Genomic DNA, 14,327 nt, shown 5'->3' on the forward strand with positions numbered 1-14,327 from the left:
CTAAATTATTGCATTTCATTTTAAATATACCTAAAGCGCTATCTACATGCCATTTAAAAGTGGTAATGGTAAGAGGAGCTTCACTAGACTTTAATATACAGCACAGCTGACAGTCCCAATGCCAACTGGATGGATTCCTCAGCGCTCCTAGCATACAACCACGCTTTTCTGTGACTGTGTGCAATCATTAACAGACACCATTCCAGAGCATAGCACATGGGCCCCAGACAGACAGACAGACAGACAGATGCAGACAGACAGACAGACAGACAGATGCAGACAGACAGACAGACAGACAGACACACAGATGCAGACAGACAGACAGACAGACAGATGCAGACAGACAGACAGACAGACAGACAGACAGACATATGCAGACAGACAGACAGACAGACACAGACAGACAGACAGACAGATGCAGACAGACAGACAGACAGACAGACAGATGCAGACAGACAGACAGACACAGACAGACAGACAGATGCAGACAGACAGACAGACAGGCAGATGCAGACAGACAGACAGACAGACAGACATATGCAGACAGACAGACAGACAGACGCAGACAGACAGACAGACAGACAGATGCAGACAGACAGACAGACAGACAGATGCAGACAGACAGGCAGACAGACACAGACAGACAGACAGATGCAGACAGACAGACAGACAGATGCAGACAGACAGACAGACAGACAGACATATGCAGACAGACAGACAGACAGATGCAGACAGACAGACAGACAGACAGACAGATGCAGACAGAAGACAGACACAGACAGACAGACAGACAGACAGACAGATGCAGACAGACAGACAGACAGACAGATGCAGACAGACAGACAGACAGATGCAGACAGACAGACAGACAGATGCAGAACGACAGACAGACAGACAGACAGAAAGACAGACAGACAGACAGATGCAGACAGACAGACCGACAGACAGACAGATGCAGACAGACAGGCAGACAGGGGTGGAGAGGAGATCATAGCTGGAAAGTGTACGGAATGAATGACTTCCTACAGCTGTGTCTTGCCGCAGCCCTGACCAGCTCCCCCAGCTAGCACCTCTCTTCACTAGGATCTGGGACTGCTCAGCTCTCTCTCACACACACCGCTCACTGGGATGGAAGCAGAGGTGGTCCAGAGGCCCATAGAATGTAATACACACATGTGCGTGTGCCATGCATGCACACGTGTGCACTACACACAGAGCAAGTGTGTATTGTAGGGAAGAGAGAGGTGAAAGTTCAGATGAATCCCCACCAGGCTGAATATTCAACTTCAGAGGGCATGATTTTTCTTACATAAAAAATGACCAATTTGAAATCTTTATTTGACACCTTCATACTGTATTCAAACTGATATGAAAGCTGAAAAAAGGACAAAGCGATTAATATTTTTTAGCTCTTTAATTGATAACAGTTACGGCAGTGTTACAGTAAACACACCAACAGGCTGAAGGTAGTAAATACCACTACTCTAATACTTCATACAGCAGAATAAATTATACCATGGTAATATACACACATGTGGAACAGAAAGGGGATAAAGCAGAAGACAGATTCCATAAAGCAAGTAAACAGGTCAGGAGTCAGGTGTTAGAAATGGATTTGATACACTAGAAGTGTAAACAAAAACAAAAAAAGTTATAGTTGTTTTTTTATATACACAATAATGTGGCATCATTGAACAGAGCTTTCAGACCAGCCTGGTTTCAGTGCTTCAGTCATCATTACTTTTAGTGAGGTGTTCTCCAATGGAGATGTGTGGTCTGGAGCCTGGCTGTACACACACATAGCCAGAGAACACACTGCTCGGCCCACTGTTCTATTCTGACTCCTTTCCCTGACAGGAGAGGTCCCCATCCTGTATGGCATCAAAGCTGTGCTGCTGAACCCCTGGACAATGTTTCACACTGAGAGAGGTCAGAGGTCAGACAGATATGTAATGGTCCACAGTAAGGTCTGCACTCGGATCATGAGTCCATAAGATCAAGTGCTGGAATACACCTTCCCCATGCTCCTGTCTGCACTTGTAGGTGTGGAATAATAGGTTTCCTCTGGTCACTATCAAAACGTATTGGTCTCTCTCTCTCTCTCTCTCTCTCTCTCTCTCTCTCTCTCTCTCTCTCTCTCTCTCTCTCAACTAACAACCTCTTTTATACAATTATTCAATTTAGGAAGTTTAATGGAATTTTCTCCTAATTTAATATACAGAATTCCCTACTTAGCTTGGCTCAAAACACTGCATTTTGGTTTAAAGAAATTCATACAATATAACACAACCAAAAACAACAGAAGGAAACCAGTAAAGAAAACAATCAAATACATTGACTTCCGCAGATCCCTTGCTTAACTACCACTGAACATTGTTGTTGTTTTAGTATAAAACATACTCTTTATAAACAAACAATACACAACCTGCTACTGTACAATTCCCATTTAAAGGCGACAAAGGGTTAAATCCTGACGTGGAATATGAACACGTAACTCACTCCAACTGTTGCAATTTTTTTTTGCAAAAATCATACACAGATATAAATGAGAGATTGGTGTGAAAGTTCAAGTTATAATTCAGCCCAACATAGTTTGTGTCAAAAGTCAACTATGAGTGCTACACAAATGTTTAATATTAGCTATTCTTTAAAAAATGTTTTGTTTTTGTACATTTCTGCGAGTGTGTCGGTCAAAGCAGGAGTTGAATGTCCAGGGGATTAGAAGGGGGTGGATCCAGTTGGAGCCAGAGGGGGCCAGCCAGGCCGGTTACCTGTGCCCTTTTCAATTCAAAGGATTATTTGATTTGACAAAGTGCATGTGAATGGCACAGTTTGCCTTCTCTTAATCTCATCATGGGCAGAGAAGGAATGTGACTGGCATCAGTCAGCCATGCTGGAGGATTGTTTCAAAGGAATGTGACTGGCATCAGTCAGCCATGCTGGAGGAATGTTTCAAAGGAATGTGACTGGCATCAGTCAGCCATGCTGGAGGAATGTTTCAAAGGAATGTGACTGGCATCAGTCAGACATGCTGGAGGAATGTTTCAAAGGAATGTGACTGGCATCAGTCAGCCATGCTGGAGGATTGTTTCAAAGGAATGTGACTGGCATCAGTCAGCCATGCTGGAGGAATGTTTCAAAGGAATGTGACTGGCATCAGTCAGCCATGCTGGAGGAATGTTTCAAAGGAATGTGACTGGCATCAGTCAGCCATGCTGGAGGATTGTTTCAAAGGAATGTGACTGGCATCAGTCAGACATGCTGGAGGAATGTTTCAAAGGAATGTGACTGGCATCAGTCAGCCATGCTGGAGGAATGTTTCAAAGGAATGTGACTGGCATCAGTCAGCCATGCTGGAGGAATGTTTCAAAGGAATGTGACTGGCATCAGTCAGACATGCTGGAGGAATGTTTCAAAGGAATGTGACTGGCATCAGTCAGCCATGCTGGAGGAATGTTTCAAAGGAATGTGACTGGCATCAGTCAGCCATGCTGGAGGAATGTTTCAAAGGAATGTGACTGGCATCAGTCAGACATGCTGGAGGAATGTTTCAAAGGAATGTGACTGGCATCAGTCAGCCATGCTGGAGGAATGTTTCAAAGGAATGTGACTGGCATCAGTCAGCCATGCTGGAGGAATGTTTCAAAGGAATGTGACTGGCATCAGTCAGCCATGCTGGAGGAATGTTTCAAAGGAATGTGACTGGCATCAGTCAGCCATGCTGGAGGAATGTTTCAAAGGAATGTGACTGGCATCAGTCAGCCATGCTGGAGGAATGTTTCAAAGGAATGTGACTGGCATCAGTCTGCCATGCTGGAGGAATGTTTCAAAGGAATGTGACTGGCATCAGTCAGCCATGCTGGAGGAATGTTTCAAAGGAATGTGACTGGCATCAGTCTGCCATGCTGGAGGAATGTTTCAAAGGAATGTGACTGGCATCAGTCAGCCATGCTGGAGGAATGTTTCAAAGGAATGTGACTGGCATCAGTCTGCCATGCTGGAGGAATGTTTCAGAGGAATGCACACTTGGTCCAAACCAACATGGTAAACAGCTACATGTGATTTTATATCTTAATTAAACAAAACATATATAAAACCTGGCTGGTAATGAGAAGGGTCATTTATAATTAGCCTTGACACTATGTTGGTGTTGTTTAATCTCCTTCCATTGTTAAAGTCACATAGAGCTTTTGGGTAGGGGGTTTAGTCCTCCTTGGCAAGGTCCATATTTCTAAACAAAATCCATTCATTTCCCCAATCCTGTTTTTTACAAACAATGCCCTCCTCCCCATGGAGTACAGCTAAGGATGGATGTTGGGAGGGGGGAAGCCATTGGCCGCCAAAGCGCAGCTAATTCGCAGTAGAATCCGCCCAGCTAGACTTCCCACTGAGTGGCCAAGTTCTTTAGGAATGTCAAGTTGAATGTGAAAGCGGGAAGGTCAAATCGCTCACGAACATTAGAGCTCAGGGTCTAGGCGGAGGAGCCCCAGCCTGGAAAACAATCAGCTTCTCTCCGACTGGACCGACACACACACACACACCACTGCAACCCACCACATCACCTCAGTCATCTGCTAGTATTTCACACGGAGAGAGAAAATAACTATGAAGGGAATAACAAACAAAAATAGAATCACATTAATCATAATTGTAACAGCAATAATAATATTAACAATATTGATATAAAAAAAACAAGAGTGATAATCATTTGAATGATATTGGCTTAGTGAACTATTATAAACAACAAGGTCAAAGTACATTTGGAAGTGGCTCTGAGGGTTGTGCTGGACTGGACTGCAGTGTGCACCCAGGGGGCGCGTTCTCCATGCTGGCTGGGGCCATCATCTCTGGGTTGCCTGGGCAGAGCCAATCAGGGAGGAGGGCACATAGGAGTGGCAGAGCCACGGTTTAGGGGTCTTGGGGTATAGGATCGGGCTGCCTGTTGGCTATCCATGGAAAGGCAGTTCTAATGACAAGTCCTCTCGTAATCAAGAGGCAAAAAGACACTCTGACATACACAGAGACATCCTGACTGCCTGCAGGGTGGGGAGGGGGAGAGAGTGCTGCAGTGGTTAGGCTGCAGGGAGGGTGGGGGGGGGGGGGGGGGGGGGGGGCAGCAGCAGGGTTGTATATGTTAAAGGGGTGTTGAGTTTAGACTGGGTGGAGCCAGAAAGAGGCTGGCTGTTTCAGTAGGCCTGTCCCGTCTCCACCTGCAGCAGTCCCAGGACAGCAGAGTGGTCTCCCAGCTTCATCCTCCTCTGGGTGGACAGACTCACGTTCTTAGTCAGGTAGTCCACTGCAGCTAGAGAGAACAGACACACAGATAAACGTGAACATGTGAGGGATATACACACATAAATATACATGCACAACACACACAAAGAAACATACACACAACATACACACTGACAGGTGGCCAACTCCTCAAACACACCCCTTTCTGTCCTTTTTGTTCAATGTCATTTTCTTTTTCTTTCTGACTCCGTTCAAAATTACTTGTGGCAGAACTAAGTGGAGTAAAATGAGAAATAATTAGAAAACAAAACATTCTCTCTCCCATGCCCTGTCTGAGGTTGACACAGACTTGGCACAGGGCATGTGCCACCTCATAGAGTCTCCATGCTATCAGTCAGCATGGTCCCAGTGTGTGTCGTGTGTGCCAGTCTTCATTACACTTAGCATCTCTGATTTCATGCCCTCCACACTTCCTATCCCGGATCATTTTCATCAGTAGACAGCAGCTTTCTTTTCTCTCCTCCGTTCATTAGCCAGCCACTGTGCTCAATCACTGTCTTAATTAAGCACACATCAGATCACATCCACACCGCCATCAGTCTCTCTGCTCTGCAAGCTGGCTGATAATAACGCTACTGGCATACATGCACGCACGCACACGCACGCACGCACACACGCACACGCACGCACACACACACACACACACACACACACACACACACACACACACACACACACACACACACACACACACACACACACACACACACACACACACAACAGGACCAAAGGGAGGCTGGCTGGGGAAGTGTGGTTCAGTTTACCCATTATGAAGGGTTGTGACACAGCATCAGTCAATAATTATGTTAATCTAATCAGCCTGTTTCCTGTCCACAAGTGTGCGTGTGTGTGTGTGTGTGTGTGTGTGTGTGTGTGTGTGTGTGTGTGTGTGAGAGTGCGTGCATGCGTGTGTGTGTGAGTGCGTGCGTGCGTGCGTGCGTGTGTGTGTGTGTGTGAGACAGAGAGAGAGAGGGGTGGCTAAGAGGACAGGGTGCCCCTTAGGGTGTGTTAGTGTCTTTGAAGTGGCCCTCTCCTTGTTCCCAGCTAAGCAGAGCAGAGTGGGGTGTGACTAAGCCAGGCAGCACCGGAGGGTGAATCATAGGCCTTTATCAGACAGACCAGGAGTCAAAGGTCAGGGGGCAGCTCGGCCCAGGAGGTGGTGGAGGTGGGCACCATTTCCTCTAATTACAGTACCACTGGTTCCATTTCATATGAGGTGGAAGACATGCAGGAGACTTGTATTGGTGAGGTCAGATGGGAACTGCATTCAAACACACTCCCTTCCTCACATTCACACATAAATGCAGATGCAGTACTTACTCTGTCCATACTGACTGTACTGGTATCCGGCGGTGACGGGGTCCACACTGTAGCTGGTGGCGCTGTAGGTGGGGGGACAGTAGGACTGGGAGGAGCTCAGGCTGTCCACCCCCTTGATGGAGTCAGAGCGCTGGCTGCAGCTGGCTGAGATGGGGTTGGAGGACTCCAGGCTGCCGTGGAGGGGGGAGATGGAGAAGTCATGTTGGGACTGGGAGGGCACGGCGTTGGGGTTACTCAGGATGCTCATCACCTAGGGAGGGCAGAGGGGAGACAGAGGGGGGGTTAGAGAGGCCTAGGTCCTAAACAACACATGGATGGGATTGAGTAACTACACCAGCAAGTTGCAGCAAACACTGGGAGTTATCACATTACTGAGTTGTACAAAGGCAGCTAAAAAACACCCATTTAACTTTGAAACATGGACCAACAAAAAGTCTTGAAGTCATAAAAAAGGACAGGGGTGAGAGAGAGAGATGGGGTGAGAGAGAGATGGGGTGAGAGAGAGATGGGGTGAGAGAGAGAGATGGGGTGAGAGAGAGATGGGGTGAGAGAGAGATGGGGTGAGAGAGAGAGATGGGGTGAGAGAGAGATGGGGTGAGAAAGAGATGGGGTGAGAGAGAGAGATGGGGTGAGAGAGAGATGGGGTGAGAGAGAGATGGGGTGAGAGAGAGATGGGGTGAGAGAGAGAGATGGGGTGAGAGAGAGATGGGGTGAGAGAGAGATGGGGTGAGAGAGAGATGGGGTGAGAGAGAGATGGGGTGAGAGAGAGAGATGGGGTGAGAGAGAGATGGGGTGAGAGAGAGATGGGGTGAGAGAGAGATGGGGTGAGAGAGAGAGATGGAGTGAGAGAGAGAGATGGGGTGAGAGAGAGATGGGGTGAAAGAGAGATGGGGTGAGAGAGAGATGGGGTGAGAGAGAGATGGGGTGAGAGAGAGAGATGGGGTGAGAGAGAGATGGGGTGAGAGAGAGATGGGGTGAGAGAGAGATGGGGTGAGAGAGAGATGGGGTGAGAGAGAGATGGGGTGAGAGAGATGGGGTGAGAGAGAGATAGGGTGAGAGAGAGAGATGGGGTGAGAGAGAGATGGGGTGAGAGAGAGATGGGGTGAGAGAGAGATGGGGTGAGAGAGAGATGGGGTGAGAGAGATGGGGTGAGAGAGAGAGATGGGGTGAGAGAGAGATGGGGTGAGAGAGAGAGAGATGGGGTGAGAGAGAGAGAGATGGGGTGAGAGAGATGGGGTGAGAGAGAGATGGGGTGAGAGAGAGATGGGGTGAGAGAGAGATGGGGTGAGAGAGAGAGATGGGGTGAGAGAGAGATGGGGTGAGAGAGAGAGATGGGGTGAGAGAGAGAGATGGGGTGAGAGAGAGATGGGGTGAGAGAGAGAGATGGGGTGAGAGAGAGATGGGGTGAGAGAGAGATGGGGTGAGAGAGAGATGGGGTGAGAGAGAGATGGGGTGAGAGAGAGATGGGGTGAGAGCGAGATGGGGTGAGAGAGAGAGATGGGGTGAGAGAGAGAGATGGGGTGAGAGAGAGATGGGGTGAGAGAGAGATGGGGTGAGAGAGAGAGATGGGGTGAGAGAGAGATGGGGTGAGAGAGAGAGATGGGGTGAGAGAGAGAGATGGAATGAGAGAGAGAGATGGGGTGAGAGAGAAAGATGGGGTGAGAGAGAGATGGGGTGAGAGAGAGATGGGGTGAGAGAGAGATGGGGTGAGAGAGAGATGGGGTGAGAGAGAGAGATGGGGTGAGAGAGAGATGGGGTGAGAGAGATATGGGGTGAGAGAGAGAGATGGGGTGAGAGAGAGATGGGGTGAGAGAGAGAGATGGGGTGAGAGAGAGAGAGATGGGGTGAGAGAGAGGTGGGGTGAGAGAGTGAGATGGAGTGAGAGAGAGATGGGGTGAGAGAGAAATGGGGTGAGAGAGAGAGATGGGGTGAGAGAGAGATGTGGTGAGAGAGAGATGGGGTGAGAGAGAGAGAGATGGAGTGAGAGAGAGAGATGGTGTGAGAGAGAGATGGCGTGAGAGAGAGAGATGGGTGAGAGAGAGAGATGGGGTGAGAGAGAGAGAGATGGAGTGAGAGAGAGAGATGGGGTGAGAGAGAGAGAGATGGAGTTAGAGAGAGAGATGGGGTGAGAGAGATGGGGTGAGAGAGAGAGATGAGTGAGAGAGAGATGGAGTGAGAGAGAGATGGGGTGAGAGAGATGGGGTGATAGAGGGAAAGAAAGAGGTGCCAGTGAGTTCAGTGTTTAGCGTGGGGACAGCGCGGGGACAGCATGGGGACAGCACGTGGACAGCGCGGGGACAGCGTGGGGACAGCACGGGGACAGCAGGGGAACAGCGTGGGGACAGCACGGGGAGAGCGCGGGGACAGCACGGGGACAGCGTGGGGACAGCGTGGGGACAGCACGGGGAAAGCGCGAGGACAGCACGGGGACAGCGCGGAGACAGCACGGGGAGAGCGCGGGGACAGCACGGGGACAGCGCGGAGACAGCGTGGGGACAGCACGGGGAGAGCGCGGGGACAGCATGGGGACAGCACGGGGACAGCGTGGGGACAGCGTGGGGACAGCGTGGGGAGAGCGAGGGGACAGCGTGGGGACAGCACGGGGACAGCGTGGGGACAGCACGGGGAGAGCGCGGGGACAGCACAGGGACAGCACGGGGACAGTGTGGGGACAGCAAGGGGACAGCACGGGGACAGCACGGGGACAGCACGGGGACAGCGTGGGGACAGCACGAGGACAGCACGGGGACAGCACAGGGACAGCACGGGGTCAGCGTGGGGACAGCGTGGGGACAGTGTGGGGACAGTGTGGGGACAGCGAAGGACAGCGTGAGGACAGCAGGGTCTCAGGGTGATAATAGAACCACCAGCAGTGCCAGACAGCCCCTGTATATCCCAGAGCCTGGGGGCTGAAGGAGGCCTGAGGCCTACACACCACAACAAGCACTGAGGGAGTCCCTAATCCCCAGCCCCTAGCCGAGCCATCTCATGAATAGTAATGGAGTTGGAAGCAGTAAACGATCCCCTTAGATCAGATCCCCAAACAAATAGACTCTACTAGCCTCACCGAAGGGCCTACTGCTAGTATGAGTTACAGTTACGGCTAGGGTAAGTATTAGGAGTGTTATTTATACAGCATGAGTGCATTTATTTAATACTCAGCAATATATTTCATATTCATTTACAGGAAATGCAAACTTGCAGTATAATTGAGGTTTACATTTTTTTTTAATTGTAATTTCCATTTTGAAATGTCATACTTGTTTGCCCTATCAAATCCTACAAAAATTGTCCATTAATTATAATCCACATAATCATTTACATGTCCTGTTGCTGTAGGGTCATTTTCCTACTGTAGTAAAATGGTTCAAAATAATAACCTCTCTGGGATAGGCGGGACCCACCTGGCCAATTGCCAGGTAAAATGCAGAGCGCCAAATTCAAATAAAATACCATAAAATTCTAACTTTCATTAAATCACACATGTAAGATACCAATTTAAAGCTACACTCGTTGTGAATCCAGCCAACATGTCCGATTTCAAAAAGGTTTTTCGGCGAAAGCATAAGAAGCTATTATCTGATGATAGCACAACAGTAAACAAAGAGAGAGTAGCATATTTCAACCCTGCAGGCACCACACCTCTTACCTTTGATGAGCTTCTTTTGTTGGCACTCCAATATGTCCCATAAACATCACAAATGGTCCTTTTGTTCGATTAATTCCGTCGATATATATCCAAAATGTCAATGTATTTGGCGTGTTTGACCCAGAAAAAAACAGCTTCCAATTTGCGCAACGTCACTACAAAATATCTCAAAAGTTACCTGTAAACTTTGCCAAAATATTTCAAACTACTTTTGTAATACAACTTTAGGTATTTTTAAACATTAATAATTGATCAAATTGAAGACGGGTCTATCTGTTTTCAATACAGGAGGATCACAAACTAACGCTACTTTTCTAGTCTTGCGCAACTCTCAAACAGTACACATAATGTTAACCTGATCCAAGATGGCCGTACTTCTTCATTACACAAAGGAATAACCTCAACCAATTTCCAAAGACTGGTGACATCCAGTGGAAGCGGTAGGAACTGCAAACAAGTGCATTAGAAATCTCGTTTCCCAGTGAAACCATTGAATAGACAGTGACCTCCAAAATTGTTTTTTCGGAATGGTTAGTCCTCTGGGTTTTGCCTGCTACATAAGTTCTGTTATACTCATAGACATGATTCAAACAGTTTTAGAAACGTCAGAGTGTTTTCTATCCAAATATACTAATAATATGCATATTTTATATTCTTGGCATGAGTCGCAGGAAGTTGAAATTGGGCATGCTATTTATCAAAAAGTGAAAATGCTGCCCCCTATCCCAAAGATGTGTTAAGATCCTACATCTGTACACAATCATAAGTTAACAAATAATAATCCACTAGTGCTATGAATGTTATTATCTCCATTAGACTAGAGGCACAGGCATCACCACAATGCAGTGCAGACGGACGTTTCTACTGAGCTTTTGCCCTAAACATAAAATGTTGAATTAGACTTATATTTCCCTTTTAGGAAAGCAGAGGGAGAGACTCTTAATGGGGGAATTGGTCCCACATATGCTTCCCTTCTATTGCATGGAAGCATCCTCCCCAACATCAGGTTCACGTTGTGTCTCGCTACGCTGGGCTGGCCTTTGGCGCTTTGGCTGCTAAACCAATTAGCTCATCATGGAGGTGGTTACACACACACGCACACACACACACACACACACACACACACACACACACACACACACACACACAAAGGTTTAAACACAGTTCACAGAGCTGATGCTGTGGTGCAAAATATCCTACAGAAGGACAGGGCTCCAGTCAATCTCCAGAGTGGACATCTCAGAAACCTTTATACTGTAGAACTTCTTCACTGCATACGTATGCAGTCATACTGCTCAGCAATGCATAGCCAGACACACACACCGCATACGGAAAATGGATCTTATTCCACAAATTAATCTTATTCTGAAAAAAAAATATCTGAGGAAATATGAAGCACTTGAGGCACATCAGAGACATAAAGGCTGGTTAGCGATTTCCTCATGTTAATTCTATCAGCATGGAAACCCCCAGCCTCCTCCAACCCCACCACTTATTTATACAGAACATGTGACATGTATCTATGAGAGGGAGATTCATGACTCTCTGCATGCAGGACACATGGGATGCTCCCTCCCAGATGGACCGGAGCTGCAGAACAGACTCCGTGTGGAACCTTCTGTCCCCTGCTGTATTGTGCTGAGCTGTGATGTACGTACTATGCTGTGCTGGACTAAGATGTGCTGGTCATGTGACGTGGGTGTGGGGAAGTGCTAGTCGGGGGTCCAGGGAGACAGCTGGAGGGGTGGGCCAGATATAGTCATCAGTTAATTGAAGCTTGATTACATCACTTCCTTATTTAAACATGAAATAATGAAGCAGCCAATAATCAGGGACTGTGCTCGAATCAGCCCTATTACTATTCATAGGTTTAACTAGCTCTTCAAAAGAGAAGGCTACTTTTCATGGACAATTTTATAATTTATTTTTTTCCCGTCAAGATTGCAAAGAAGTTTGCAGTTGTAAAAAAGAGAGGATTGTCTGGAAGGTTGTATCCTTGAGATGCCTCTCCTAAAATCACTCAGATGATTTTGGTTAACTTTTGCTGGAGGGGGGAAAGGTAAGCTCCTCGATTGAGCCGGGTTCATATTAGCTATCTGTAATGTCTTTCTGCTTTCACACAGCTAAACAAAAATCAATGCCATTTCACCACTTCCCCCTATGATCTGATGTGGGTGGAGATATGGCTGATGCTGAGTATCAGCTGCAGGGTGTAAAACACACCCTCAACAGGCCTTTAGACCTGCTCTGCTCCAGAACAACACCACTCAATACACACTTAACCAACACCCTCACTCTCTTTCAGAACAGCCCTCCACTACACCCCTGCCCTCCCCCCCCTCTCTTTCTCTCCGTACAGCGTCCTCAGTGTTCGTTTGTTGTTTGACTTTGTGCTAGGGCTGTTGGAGGAGATAATGTGAGACAGGAGCAGTTTAAAGGACACTGCTCCAGGGCGTTCCCTGCCTCGCTCTCTACAGATAGATTACTTTATAAATAATAATAAAAAACTAATTAATTCTCTCAACTTCTGAGCCCTCCAGCCCCGCGGCGGAGTGAATGGAGAACTGGAAGTTGATACAATGTGCATCCTTTCAGATAAACAAAATAGAGCATTTGTGACACAAAAAGAGGTTCTTTCATACCCTGCTAATTTCCTTAACAGTCAAATTATATTTTTGTGTCTGCTTAAATGTTTGATGAGCCTTTGCTCATTGTTAGATTTGCTGCCAGAATAAAAATTGACTTGCTGTGAGGAAGTTGACTGACAGAAAAAGCAAAAGGCAATATTTCTTTAGGCTACAACAAAGAGGAAAAAATGTCATAATTTTCTTACATACAATACTCACTAAATTCCCCACAGTGACATATTCAAACCACCGTTTCAAAGAGATGCCATCCATCACAATGTTATTTAATACCCTTCATTATCACTACTTATGAAGCACCCAATGTAATATCCCTAAACAATATTTACATAATATCTTTACAGTCACGTAATGTGCTATGCCCATCTTAACCCTTGATTGACCACAGAGAGCTTCAATTTCCTTGGTGTCCACTTTGCTAAGGACCTCAATGTCCAAACACACCAACACAGTCGTGAAGAGGGCACGACAACACCGCTTCCCCCTAAGGAGGCTGAAAAGATTTGCCATGGGCCCTCAAGATCCTTAAAAAGTTCTACAGCTTCACCATTGAAAGCTTCTTGACTGGCTAAATCACAGCCTGGTACGGCAACTACTCAGCATCCGACCGCAAGGCGGTACAGAGGATGGTGTGTACGGCCCAGTACATCAATGGGGCTGAACTCCCTGCCATCCAGGACCTCTATACCAGGCGGTGTCAGAGGAAGGCCCTAAAATTGTTAAAAGATTCCAGCCACCCAAGTCATAGACTGTTCTCTCTGCTACCGCACAGCAAACGGTACCGGAGTGCTAAGTCTGGGACCAAATGGCTCCTGAACAGCTTAAATATTTTTGACTCCATACACACACACTGGACTCTCCCCACACACTCACACATATTTACACTGACACGCCAACACATACACACACACTGGACTCTCCCCACACACTCACACATATTTACACTGACACGCCAACACATACACACACACTGGACTCTCCCCACACACTCACACATATTTACACTGACACGCCAACACATACACACACACTGGACTCTCCCCACACACTCACACATATTTACACTGACACGCCAACACATACACACACACTGGACTCTCCCCACACACTCACACATACTTACACTGACACGCCAACACATACACACACACTGGACTCTCCCCACACACTCACACATATTTACACTGACACGCCAACACATACACACACACTGGACTCTCCCCACACACTCACACATATTTACACTGACACACCAACACATACACACACACTGGACTCTCCCCACACACTCACACATATTTACACTGACAAGCCAACACATTCACACACACTGGACTCTCCCCACACACTCACACATACTTACACTGACACGCCAACACATACACACACACTGGACTCTCCCCACACACTCACACATA

At 47.3% G+C, this 14,327-nt stretch overlaps 1 protein-coding gene across 8 annotated transcripts in view; it reads right to left on the minus strand.

Moving 5' to 3' along the window:
* Positions 1-1,399: 1,399 nt before the first annotated feature.
* Positions 1,400-14,327, minus strand: part of pax7b (paired box gene 7b) — a 78,756-nt gene continuing 65,828 nt past the window's right edge. For 7 of the 8 annotated variants that reach the window (XM_036981871.1, XM_036981870.1, XM_036981869.1 and 4 more), the window contains exons 8-9: positions 6,616-6,865; positions 1,400-5,302 (exon numbers count right to left, since the gene is read on the minus strand). In XM_036981871.1, coding sequence (XP_036837766.1) covers positions 5,187-5,302; positions 6,616-6,865 — 366 coding nt within the window. In that variant the 3' untranslated portion in view covers positions 1,400-5,186. 8 annotated transcript variants of the gene reach the window in all.

Source organism: Oncorhynchus mykiss, chromosome 7, assembly GCF_013265735.2.
Source record: "Oncorhynchus mykiss isolate Arlee chromosome 7, USDA_OmykA_1.1, whole genome shotgun sequence".
Taxonomy (NCBI): domain Eukaryota; kingdom Metazoa; phylum Chordata; class Actinopteri; order Salmoniformes; family Salmonidae; genus Oncorhynchus; species Oncorhynchus mykiss.